Here is a 13,803-nt window from a genome sequence, read left to right as displayed (position 1 = left end):
GAGCATGGGCTCTAGGCACGTGAGCTTCAGTAGTTGCGGCACACAGGCTCAATAGTTGTGGCTTCCGAGCTCTGAAGCGCACGTTCAATAGTTGTGGCACACGGGCTTAGTTGTTTGGCGGCATGTGGGATCTTCCTGGAGCAGGGATCGAACCCACGTCCCCTGCACTGGCAGGCAGATTCTCAACCACTGCACCACCTAGGAAGCCCTGGGGGTGGGGGGTGGGGGGCTTTTAAAGGGCTCTGCCTTTTAAGCCTCTTCGGTAGTTTTCTCCCCCTAACTGACTGACTTCTTCTTGTCTGTTAAATGTGTAACGAGTATTCGCATCTAAAGACAGAAGAATATCAGTTCTGAAATAATCGCTTTTAAGAGACAGGTACCAATAAAGAAATTTTAAATCTAGCTTCACCTTTATAAGCAACTATTTATTTCTAATCTGAATGGTATTTGTTTTACAAACATTTATCACACAACTGCCAGGTGCCTGGCACTGTCCTTGGCTTGAGAAAGACAAATAAGTCCTTGGCAGGAGAACTGCTGTGTGAGTAAAGTTACATGGCAATGTCAAATACTTAACACTAAAAACATGGGCACGGACCGTGGTTCCCTGGACATCTGTATAGGTGGGAAAGAGAAGGGTTTTGAGATGCAAACAGGGGAGTAAATGCACGTTTGTTCTGCGAGCACATGCACAAAACAGAATACACAGCCACTTTCACATAAACGTATGAATGCTACCTTTCTGAAGAACATATGGAAAATGCTGTAAGCTAAGGACATAACGTAAGCTCAGCCAGGGGACTGGAACACGACTGAATTTCTCTAGATAGAGCTGCCTGAAGACATTTGGCAAACATTAGGTCAATCTGCCAAAAATGACACTTTCCTAATATAAAAAGAAGCCAAATAAACATCTCCCCCGCTTTTTTTAAGAACTTCTATTGAGATACAGTTAACAGACAAACTACATGTATTTAGAGTGTACAATTTGGTATTCCAATCTCCCAATTCATTCCCCCCAACCCTCCCCACTTTCCCCACTTGGTGTCCATATGTTTGTTCTCTACATGTGTGTCTCTACTTAAACATCCTTTAAAAAAAAAAATGAGGAAAATTTTGCATCAAACCCACAAATGTCTAATTTCTCCCCTTTCCCAATTATCCCCTCCTCGTCTAAGGGTGGAAAAATTAGAGGAACCCCAACACTGAGAGGGCCTTGAGTCTCCTCACCTGCTAGCTATTGGAAAGGCTGGTATTACTATTCATCATAAACGCAGCCATACTGCTAAAATTGTTAACTTCTAAAGAACAAAAATTACTGAAAGATCAAGGGTTTTTATAATATTAAAATCTGGGTTTAAAAAAAACTGTATGAATATAGAACTTGACAGGAAAAATAAATACCTATAAGCAGTTGCCCAGTTTACTATAAAGATCTGCTAACATGCCGATGGAAAAGAAAATCTGCAGGTCAGTCATTCCTGACAGATAAAGTAATTTATGTCCTTTAATGTCAAAAGGGGATTATTATAGAAGTGATTTTTAGATATTGCTTTTATAATATAAGCACAGTCACACTTCATAAAAGTTGAGGGGAAAATGTGCATGACTGCTTTTTATACAAGGACATGTCTCCAATCAAAACAGCAATCCCACAAATAAGATGGGTTCCCTTGAAACCAAACATCCCCCTCATTGGAACCTTCAAACACTGTTGGTGGGAATGTAAACTGGTAAAGCCACTGTAGAAGACAGCATGGAGGTTTCTCGAAAACCTAAAAACAGAACTACCATATGGCCCAGCAATTTCACTCCTGGGCATATATTCCAAAAAAACAAAAACACTAATTTGAAAAGATACATGCACCCCAATGTTCAGAGCAGCATTATTTACAATTGCCAAGAAATGTAAGCAACCTAAGTGTCCATCAAGATATGAAGTGTCCATCAAGATATGAAGTGTCCATCAAGGATGAAGACGATGTGGTGTACACACATACACCCCCACCCACACACACCCACTCAGCCATAAAAGAGGATGAAATGTTGCCATCTGCAGCAATATAGATGGACGCAGAGGGCATTATGCTAAGTGAAATAAGTCAGACAGAGAAAGACAAATACTGTCTGATTCCACTTGTACGTGGAATCTAAAAAACACAACAAACTAGTGGAGATAACATAAAAGAAGCAGACTCACGGATAAAGAGAACAAACCAGTGGTTACCAGTGGGGGGGGGGCGGGGAAGCGGAACATAGGGGTGGGGGATGGGGAGGCACAAACTACTGGGTACAAGGTAGGCGCAAGGATGTACTGCACAACACGGGGAACACAGCCGGTATTTCGTATAACCATAAATGGAAAGTAACCTTTAAAAGCTGTACGAAAATAATAAACACATACTCAACTAGATGGGCTCCAGAGCTAGAACAAACAGTGAAGATCCATAAAAGGAGAAAAATCAAGAAAACGAGAAAAAAAGCTTGAGCTCAGGTCTGCTTGTCTGCAAACCCACATTTTCCCCCCAGCCCTTAACTAAGGAAGTAAAACCACTCTGCGTGACTTCTTTATGAAACAGAACACTTAGGAAGAGAACGCACTGTGACTTCTTTATGAAACAGAACACTTAGGAAGAGAACGCACTCACGGGAAGAAAGAGGTCACATTACCCTGCGCTATAAAGTCATCCCCGCTCACAAATTCAAGGCCATCCACACGAAAACATGATCTACAGGTCCTCGTCTCTAATTTGGCAAAACACCTGAAACGTAGTTTTACTCAGATTAACTGGAGGTTCTCGAGAGGAAATACTCTCTGAAAACAAAAATAAACATTGACTCAAACTGGAGGGATGCGGGGAACTTCCCTGGCAGTCCTGTGATGAAGACTCAGTGCTTCCACTGCAGAGGGCATGGGTTCGATCCCAGGTTGGGGAGCTAAGATCCTGCATGCCGCATGGTGGCGGCTGAAAAAAAAAAAAAGGAAAGAAATAGACTGGAGGGGTTTTTTAAGGGTGTGAATGTGGAACTCACGTAGATTTGGTTTCTCTTGTAGCGCTGGTATAGGTTATACATGATGGCGCCCCCGTGGAGCTCGCTCAAGGTGGCCATGTCATCCACGCCCTCCTCATCCGTGGGGTGCATCACCGTTACCTTCTGGTGCGTAATTGTGCTCTGCTTGTACGTGAATACCTGATGGGGGAGGGATGAATGCACGGTTTAGTTCTCAGCGATGAACAGTTTCCACAGACGTTTCCCCAACTTACAATACCATCTCAGTACAGCATCAGCAAAAAGATCCTGAATCCCCCAGTACAAAACAGACTGCAGAGAAGGCTCTCCTTTCCTTCAGTCCACCTACCATTTTTTAGGGTAGCAATTATGTTGACAATTTACATTAGATGTTCCTAAGAGACATCAGTTCAAGTACTAACCATCCTTTGGGAATCACAGAAATGATAAATTTTCGATTGACTTTTCTCCCACTGATATAAAGCAGTAACAGTTAAGAAGCTTGGTGGATCAAGCTTTCAGAAAGCAATTCGATTTCATGACACAATATATTCAAGGGACCATGTGATATATTTCAAAGCTTCCTAACAAAGCTCTTCAATTTAAGTGTGACATACGTTCACCATATAGTCTGCATATTTGTTCAGAGATTGGAATACATCTCAGGAATGTCTGAAAAATACCCTCAGACACAATCCCGTCTCAACTGAGATTTACGCCATTCACGTGATCTTCAGGCAAAACAAATCCTCTCAGACGTAAAATACAGTCGGTTTGCCTGCTTGACAGCCTGTCTTCTCTTAAATTCCAAACACCAGTGGTGAGTGCTGCATATGTGTTGGAGTGTGTACACGAGAGAACTCTGATATTATAAGACTGATGGCAGAATGCACATATATTTCTAAAATCTACACCGGGCTCTTTTATCACCACGGATTGGGTAGAGGATTAACCACATCCAGTCAGCTCCAACTGCTGACCAGTTTGACCAGTTTTACAAACTCCTGTACACAAAACACTCATCTGATGAGGGAGGCTACCTCCTATTTATTCACTATATATATCCTTAAAATACAAGCACCAAGATGTAAAAGCAAGATGTAAATTGCATGAAAAATGTAGCCTCCATAAGCACACGTGCTCACGTGTGCACATACACACAACGTTCTCGGATAGTATCTACAGATTGAGGAACTCTATTTTTAAATATCAACCGGTTGCCTACATGGCAACAAATGGTATGTTATCGCAAAAGAGAATGACACACTAAGAAAAGCAGAAGTACCAAACCAATGGTTTCCACAAGCCACAAAAAGTGGCATGTTCTTTATATTTCCAGAGAAAAATGAACACTTCAGCCATGGCATTTCTGCCACACAAACCACAAGAGTCGGTCAAAACCAGTCCTGAGAAACTGCTCGAGGCCAGGGCAAACCCCAGCCATCTCTTCTGAGGTCCAGCCACTTTCCCCAGCCGCCTCCTGGACCCAGACACCCGCCAGGAGGTGTGCTGGCCCCAGCAGCCCCACCTCACGGCGCGGTGGCCACCCGGCCACGTAAGCACCCCACAGGGTAGGACAGGCCTGTGGCCACTGAGGGAGTGCGTGCACCGTGGGCTGTCCCACAGCCAGGATAACAAGGTATGAAGGAAAAATGCACAGGAAATTCCAGAGCATAGAAACACTTCAGACACCAGCCCTTCATTGTAACCCATCAACACCATGGAAGAAAGTTAAAGAAACAGATTTAGGCTGAGAGGAGTCGTCTGTCTATGGGGCAGCCTGGAAACCGCCAGAAGCGAAGAGCTGAAACTCTCTGCCCTTCCCCAGCTTGCTCTACGCCTATGGGGCCAATCCGGGCAGCTTTTCCAGACACACTACAACTGAGCGGGGTACCTGGGTCTTCCAGCTACAGTGACTGTGAGGCTGGCCCGGGGAACGTCTGGCCAGCTGAGAGGTGCAAAGCAGTGTCGTGTCACCCCTCGGCCCCCAGCACCCGCAGGGCCTCCTCACCCCGCAGGCTCCGTGTTCCTGCCAACACGTGGGCAGGGCGGATACACGAGTTCCCGGGACAATTTTCTTGCAGGGAAGACAACAGGGCACCCGCACAACTGTCTCTCGCTCCAGCCCCTGCAGACTCACCATCAGCAAGTCCATCCCCACGTGAACCCTTTCTCTACTAACCGTCTCTGAGTATACTAAGAGTTCCAGAATTCGAGGATGGAAATAATTCAGAATATTACAAGTGTCATCTGTATTTCTAATGAGTCTGCTTTTGGAAATAACCCATACGTCCCCTACAACTGACACTGAACAATTATACACGTAACGACTAACTATTTATGTCACATGGAAACATTTCATTGTCTTTCTTAATGCCCCGGGAACAGCAAGACAATGCGTGAGGCCAAGTAAGCAGCTCAGGGCTGGGCACACGGTGTCTGAGAAAAATGGCTATAACTGTAAAAGAGTCCCCGCCTCTGGACATGTGACTTCCTCACATGTTTTCAGGGACACATGGTGTGTCAGATGTGGGCACATGGCCTTTCCAAGAGTGGGAAATTCAAGAGAACGAGCACTACTCCGTCCCCTGACCTCAGGGCGACAGAATCATGATGGGAGAGAACAGTTCCATAAACAAGAGGCTGTGAACAGAAGAACTGGAAAGGTCATGACAAGACAGGGGCCTGCGGCTGCTCGAAACAGTGATTATTTCAAAGAAAAGTGGTAGAATAGAGAAGGTGTATTTGTGAAGGAAAGGCAGGGAGACCCGTCCATTCAGCAACGGGTTAATATGTGTAAAGATTTTACAGTGGTGCCTGGCACACTGATAAGAGTCTGATGAATTAACGAAGAAAATCCATACCTTCAAGCAAATATTTACTGTGTGCTCTAAGCACTGGGGACACCGCTTACGTTCCAGTAAGAGGAAGGAAAAAGCAGAAATGGACAGGTAACTATATAGCATCATGCAGATGGTGGTGAGTATCTATGAAGACACAAACGAGGGTAAAGTGATGAAGCGCCCAGAGGGGTTACTTTATATTCACTGTTTGAGGACACCTCACTGATCGGGTAATATCAAAGAGCCCTAAGGAAGTAAGAAATGGAAGCAGCCCCCTGCACTCAGTGTGTTAAAGCGTACTGGTGTAATAAGTAAATAATTTGGAAACACTTCAAAGGATTAATAAGGCTCACAATCTTGTTGAAGAATTTTGAAGGAGAGCCCCCTGAACTACCAAAGGTCATTCCTAGGTAACAACGGACAGGGTACGAGTTGCACAAGAGTATCCCCAAAGAGCAAAAAAGAAAACTCTAGGTTGAAAGAATGGAATTCTCTTCACAGGAATTTTTGGGGAACAAACAACAGCTGAAACACAATAACAAGACGAATTCCTCAAAACCCAACTCAAAATAAACTCAGTGACTTCAACGGGGCATATACTAGAAGAAAGGTGGTAAGGTTAAGAAACGGAGCAAAATATAGAAGATTAATAGACAGGAAATCAATTTAGAGAAAGTGGGGCCTCAGAACAAACAGCTCCTGTTATAGAAACACAAGCCACAGGTCACAAGACGGACGGGATTAAGTGTGGAGCAGAACAAAGGCCACCAATCAACCCTACTGGAAAAACAACTCACAGAAGGTTTGCCCACTGCTGGCTCCCCTTCTGTATGAAAAAATGAAAAGGCATGAAGCCAATTAACTAGATAAAAAAAAAAAAGCGGAGCCATTATCAACCCCCTTTTAATCTTGATAATACAAATATGCCCGGAAACCCCGATCACACTTACAAGAGAGTTTTTACAGTCTAGAGTGATATACATAGATTTCCTTTACTACACTTTGTTAGGAACCGCCAGTCACAAAAAACTAACTTTTCTAATTAAAGAGAAAAAAACAAAAACAAAAACAAACCAAAAAACCCCATCATGTCCTCTCCTGATGGACAGATGGGACAGAGGGTGTTCTCCACCTGGGCAACTTCGTCTCTCGTGAGCCCGGCATTTCTCCTAGAGCAGTTCTCAATTTTGCCCCCCAGGGTGCAGTTGGCAAGGTTGGTAAACATTTTTGGTTGTCACAACTGTGAGGGAGGGGAAAGAATGCCACTGGCATCCAGTCAGTAAAGGCCAGGAATGCTGCTACAAACACCAAAGAGTTCACCAGCCCAAACGTCAGGAGGCCAAGGTGATACCCTGGTCCAGGAATGTGTTGGCATGCCATCCAACAAGGTGCTTAGGTAGATACCAGGAAGAACTGATGAGTCAGCCAATGCCCATAAGCAAAATCCTTCCTAAAACAAAGACCAATCTTTTGGAAACAATTTTAAAAATAGAAACATTTAACAGAGGTAAAGCAAAGGTCAGCGTGACAATATTATAGAATTTATTTTGATTCTCGAGTTAAGAAGGGTGATGGTGATGAACGGTGATGATGGTTACTGGGCAACAATGGGGTCTGCTTATATTTGTTATTCTTTTCTTTTTTTTAAATGTTTATTGGAGTATAGTTGATGTGCAATATTGTGTTAGTTTCAGGTGTAGAGCAAAGTGAATCTGTTATACATATATCCCCTCTTTTTTAGATTCTTTTCCCATATCGGCCACTACAGAGTGTTGAGTAGAGTTCCCTGTGCTCTACAGTAGGTTCTTATTAATTATTTATTCTGTACCTCAACCCCAGTCTTCCAGTTTATCCCTCCTCCCCTCATCCCCTGGTAACAGTAAGTTTATTTCTCTACATCTGTGACTCTATTTCTGTTTTGTAGAATTACAGATGTTATTATTTTCTAATTGTGCTACTATATTATGATCAGACAATACGGTTCACGCTATTTGCACGTCTGTCTCCTTGACCCAGGGCTCTTGTACTTGCTGTTCTTGGCCACTGGCACCCCGTTACTCTCCTCCCTGACGTCTCCGCCCACGTGTTCTCCTCTCAGAAGGCACCTGAGGTTTTGTCTGAAGGACATCCTGCCACCTTCCTCCTTATTCTATCACGTGTGCTGTCATCACAGCTCCTATGACAGTTTGTAATCACTTATCTAATCTATTATCTTCCTTGTTTCAAAACCATCTCACTCCCAACGCTGAAAGCTCTGGGCAGTATCTTTCAACTCTTTGGACTACAACCTACAGGGAAAAACGTGTTTCACGCTGTGAACAACCATACACATGGTTTCAAACGAGTTTTAGAAAACACCAAAATGTTTGGTGCATCCCAATATTTTCTATTTCTTTTAAATGTCAGTTGTGGCCCTCTAAACTGATGTCACACCTCACTATCGTGGGTTGCAAAAACCACAGGTTGAAAACTCTGCAAAGGCAGGAAGCATGCCTGTCTTGTTCCCCAGTGCCCAGCCTCGGCCCACCATACAGACTCAACAAATACCGAATAAGGGGTCTTGGCCTTCAAAATGGGCACAATACACAAGGAGAGGCAGTCAGGTAATGACCAAAACCCGGCCCTGGAGTCAGATCTGGCTGCACTCCATTCTTTTCCCCACTGATGAAATAAGAATGATGAGAATAACCCCTTACTCACAGAATTATTGTGAAAACTAAAGGAAATAACATAGGTAAAAGTCACAGCAATTGACACCAACAGGGGCTCAGGAAAAAGGAGCGATTTCTGTAAGGGTGTTAGGATGCAAGGAACAATGTAGAACATTCTCTAAGGAAAGAATCAAGAGTCGCAGAGATGGAGGGGCCCCCACTCCTGAGACAAGGGCCTGAACACCAGCTGTGGTGGGGGAGAAGGTGCCAAGCGGGGTGCGGCTCATTCAGTTCTACATTTTTTACAATGATCTTGACCAGCACAGAACATGGTGAAGACCCATTTGATACACCCATTTCTTCTATGTTAAGCCCTCTGCGCAAACCTGGCTGCCCTGTTTAGATCTTCCCTGGAATTCTACATTGTTGCGGGGGAAGGACTCTCTTAATTTACTTTCCATCTTTCTTTGGTTCATCGGCTCATGAATTAAAGCGTGACGGACGAGAAAGGTTAAGACTTTTGCCTCCTGACGTGTGACTAAAATGAGTGATCATGTAAACAAAAAACGAGCTTCCTCATGTCAAGCTTCACGGACTCTCTCAATGGCTATAATCTTACAACAGGCTGCAGAAGGAAGCCACCTACGTAACTGAGACTCTGCCTTGGCCTGTCTGGCTGCTGTCCCAGGAGACTGGAGAAAGTACCGGGGACACGAAAATGTAAAGTCTGCTAGGAAGCTCCATTAGAATCTAATCAAAGGCAAACCGTGTACCCTCCTAGTGCGCCAGGGAAACATGGCAGCCGTGCTTGGCCTTCAGCTCAAATTTGTCAGAGTAAATACATCTTAATCACACAGTACCCGGGTGTGAAGTGATCTTTCTACAAAGATTCTGTTACTTTAACCTCCCCCTTGAGTTTGTGAGATAACTGACGTCTAATTATAGATAAAGGAATGATTATTTTCTTTTTCAAAGACTCAAACTAGTTGTGAGATTAAGTCATTTAAACTGTCAGTGGGTTTTCAATGCCTAGTACGGAGCAATGCCCAGTGGCATTTGGGTGTAAAACCAAAATAACAGAGGGGTGGACGGAGGGCACTGGTACTTACTGAGTGCTGGTTGCAGTGTCCGGCACATCTGATGGGCAGCAGGGGAGGAAACACCACTGCTTATCTCTTAAAGAACCAATTCAAGAAGACTAAAGAATCAATTAAAGAAAAGTCAGAGAAGGTAGGAAACCTACCCAACAGCACACAGCACAGTCAATTCCTTGGGGTCACAGAAAAGGTACGTCCCACCTTAGGGGGAGACTAGGTCAGAGGTAGCCTTTTGAATTCCAGCTCTGCCACTAGCTGGCTGGGAATCTCTGGCACACTGCATGGAGTCAATGGTTACGAACCTTGGCCTTCTGAAGGAGAGCGGGGTAGAGAGGGGGAGGGGGAAGCACACGGCGCCCTGCCCTCCCAGTGTGCTGCGTTTAATCTCTCACGTATTCCATGATTTTTCTTTTATTTACTCTTTCCAGTTCCCGCGGTCATTCGTGCCAGGCTGTGAGCTAGAGCCCAGGAATACAATGGTGAATTAAATGGCCTCCTTCAAAGAGCTCACCGACCACGGAGGGACCGGAAAAATAAACAGGCACTCTGAACCACGTGGTGGGGGCTGTCGCAGAGGAAAGCCCCAGGGCTGGATGGGAACTGGCCACGTGGGACGGACCACGGCCAGGCAAGAGCGGATACAAAGTCAAGACACAGCACAGGGCATCCACGTAGCAGAGTGTGGCTGGGGCAGGGTGTGGGGGGCTCTGTGTCCTGCAGTGGCATTTGGCCTCTGACCTAAGGAACTGAGGGCTACGTAAGCAGCTAAGGGGGGCGGGGTTAGACACTTGTACCAATTCGTCATCACAAACAAGTCAGTATTAAATGTGACAATGAGACTGCTTTTCCGAGAGCCAAGATTAAAGAATAATTCTCACGACAAAAATGCAATTCAAGGAGCCCAACTCTGTAGAAACATGAAAGCAGTATCTGAATCACCACTAGGAGTGGTCACGGCACACACTGCTGTCCCCCAAATGGAGGCTGTCTTCCTGCTCTCACAGGTACAAACACCACCACCAAAAGCATCACCGGTGATACGTACAACTCACCACAGTCAGGAGGCTCTGGTTAAGAGTCACTACCAGTCAGTCTTAACCACCGAGCCCGACCGAGTCTTTCTGATGACACTGCAGAGTGTGCAGGCAGACGGAGAGGATGAAGAGTCCAAGAAGCCTAAGACACCCAGGAAGCTAATCTGTGGACAGCACATCTGCCCATGGCCCGCAGAGCCTTGCCACACCACCAGCAGTGCTAAAAGCAGCTCACTCACTTGTACCAGCACTGAAGGAAGGGCCCCCGGACTTCCCTGGTGGCGCAGTAGTTAAGAACCCGCCTGCCAAGAAGAGTTACTGACTGGAGGAGCGACAGAAAGAGAAAAAAAAAAAACAAACCCACCTGCCAATGTAGAAGACACAGGTTTGAGCCCTGGTCCAAAAAGATCCCACCTGCCAAGGAGAAACTAAGCCCCTACACCTCAACTACTGAGCCTGCGCTCTAGAGCCCACGAGCCACAACTGCTGAGCCCCCATGCTGCAATCACTGAAGCCTGTGTTCCTAGAGCCTGGGCTCTGCAACAAGAGAAGCCACCACAATGAGAAGCCAACACACTGCAACAAAGAGCAGTCCCTGCAGCGGCAATGAAGACCCAATGCAGCCAATAAATAAATAAATAAATAAATAAATAAATAAATAAAAATTTTTTTTTAAAAAAAATAAAGCCCATAGATGCCTTTAAAAAAAAAAAATCTTAAAAAAAAAAAGGGGGGAAGGCCCAGACGATACACTGGCCCTGACCCCTCCCTGGTGAACCTCAGGGAAAAAAGTTAACGGTCATAGTGAGCTGGCATGGTTGGAAGGAATGACTAACACACACACACACACACATACATACAAGAACATACTCGAGTATTTGCATATGAGGGAAAATAAGATCTCAAATCAGAATTTATATACAACATTAGGAATTGTGGTTTTATAGAAGAATCATACACAGATTTCTTTTAAACGCTAAACTATACTGCTTTTTATCCATAAGAGAAAATTTTAGGAAAATCATCTGTATAAAGAAAAATCACACTTGTTCCAGCCATGCTACGTTATGTCTGCTAAAGCTTTCTCATTGCTGCCACCAACCACAGGGGCCAAGTCTACCCAGAAATGGACCATGTTCACACTCCTTAAGCTAGTCTTTCCACGGTGAATACAGTGTTAAGAAAAAGATCACTATATTCTAATGTGCTTTCATTACAGAGGTATATGCTACGGTAAATTTATGATGAAATTACACTGCACACACATATGATATAATCCCAGGTTTATTTTTTTAAATACACGCAAGGGCAAAGCACAGAGCCATACACATACCCACACACACACCAGCAATTGCACTATTGGGCATTTGTTCTGAATAAATGAAAGCTTACGTCTGCACGAAAATTTACACGTGAATGTTCACAGCAGTTTTACTTGTAATAGGCAAAAGCTGAAAAGGCCAGTCCCAGAAGGTTACACGCTGTATGATTCCATTTATGTAAGATTCTTGAAATGACCCAATTATAGTAAATGAAGGCCAGATTGGTGTTGCTGGAGGTGAAGAGGGGTGGGGGTAGGGTAGCAGGCTGGATCTTTGTGTTGATGGAAAGGTTCTGTATCTCAACTATCTAATACCTGGTTGGGATACTGTGGTCCAGTTTTGCAAGATGTTATCATTGAGGGAAATTGGGTAAAAGGGTATATGGGATCTTTCTGTACTAGCACTTAGAAATGCACGTGGGTCTACAATGATCTCAAAATAAAAAGCTTAATTAAAAAAATGTTTTAAAATACATGCAAAAAACCTAGAAGAAAATATATCAGAACTCCAATAGTGAGTCACAAGCTTGCAGGTGTTTGTTTTTTTTTTATACTTTTGTATGACTTTCCCTGTTTTCTAAAAGTTTTAAACATTTCTAGGTTTAAAGAGAAATCAGTCCAATCGAAATCATTATCAATGAACATGTCTGGATACATGTAGCTAATTCAATGAATCTTTTAAAAATGAGTCTTGCAGAACTGCTTTCAAAACATAACAAAACCAGAATGAAATAATACATCTTCCCCAGGGTCACCAGCTATTATTAGAAAGGGCTTTCCTAATCCCACTTGTTTTACATACAGTAAGTTTCAGCCTGGAGAAACTCTACAAAGCAAGAAGCTGGGATGGGACAAACGCCCAGGAACTCCAACTCTTGAGAAAAATGATGGATGAGCTCTTGCTTCCGAAGTTCCTTTACTATCTTTCCTAAGGTCCTAGTCCTTGTTTTGATTTAAGTGCCCCTTTCTGATCCCTCTTCCCCAGTTACAGGCCCAGACCCTTACAGCATGAACTTGAATTCTGAGACAGCATCACCATTCCTGTACTTCCAAACCACCCTGATGTGTCAAAAGCACTTAAAAACCAGAACAAAACAAACACCTCAAACAAAAACAGACCTCCTCCACATCTCGTGCTCACCCTGTGCTATTTCCTCATCCCCTTCTCAGGAATGGCATTTTCATGACCAGCTCCCAAAGTGAGAAACCAAAGTCCACCTAAAATCCCTGCCCTTTGAGGGCCACCATGCCCACCTTCCAAGTCCTGGCAACTGACCGAAACACCAACACCACCCCAAATCCATCTTCTCTCCACTTCCTCCTCCTGCCTCAGCTGCCACTCATTTTTCATTTGGACCCCGACAACTGCTTCCTAACTAGTTTCTCTGCCTCCAGAGTCCTGGGGTATGAATCCAATGGTTCTCAAATTGGAGGTGAAGAAACGTTTTGAGTTTTAATTTTAATGATTAAAAAAATATATTTTTTACTAGTTTTAATAATTTTTCCTAGCATTGATAACTTAGAATGGCAGGAAATTTTCAGAGATGAAACTTTGGTTTCTTTGGCTGGTGTTTCCCAAACTGGGATCAACGAGGACCTTGAAGGGGATGCCACTCAGGTCTGAACAGCATAGACCTGGATGGATTTCAACCCCACTCTGCTGTCCACTGGCCGCGCAATCTCAACTTGCTCCAGTGACTCTGCTTTCTAACCCTCAGCTGCACCACCTACAAAACACGGGTAATAATAATACCTACATCTCACAGAGCATTAGGAAGAAAGGAGTAAGATAATGGACGGAGAGAGTTTAGTACAGTTCTTAGTACAGAGTAAGCAACTCAAATA

At 44.1% G+C, this 13,803-nt stretch overlaps 1 protein-coding gene across 2 annotated transcripts in view; it reads right to left on the bottom strand.

The window, feature by feature from the left end:
* MYO10 (myosin X) overlaps positions 1–13,803 on the bottom strand; it is a 215,868-nt gene that overhangs the window by 120,485 nt on the left and 81,580 nt on the right. For both annotated transcript variants that reach the window (XM_057708750.1, XM_057708749.1), the window contains exon 3: positions 3,034–3,192. In XM_057708750.1, coding sequence (XP_057564733.1) covers positions 3,034–3,192 — 159 coding nt within the window. The remainder of the gene's footprint in view (positions 1–3,033; positions 3,193–13,803) is intronic.

This window comes from Hippopotamus amphibius, chromosome 15 (genome assembly GCF_030028045.1).
Source record: "Hippopotamus amphibius kiboko isolate mHipAmp2 chromosome 15, mHipAmp2.hap2, whole genome shotgun sequence".
NCBI lineage: Eukaryota > Metazoa > Chordata > Mammalia > Artiodactyla > Hippopotamidae > Hippopotamus > Hippopotamus amphibius.
The sequence above is the reverse complement of the archived record's forward strand: the minus strand, read 5'-3'. Positions and strand labels throughout refer to the sequence as shown.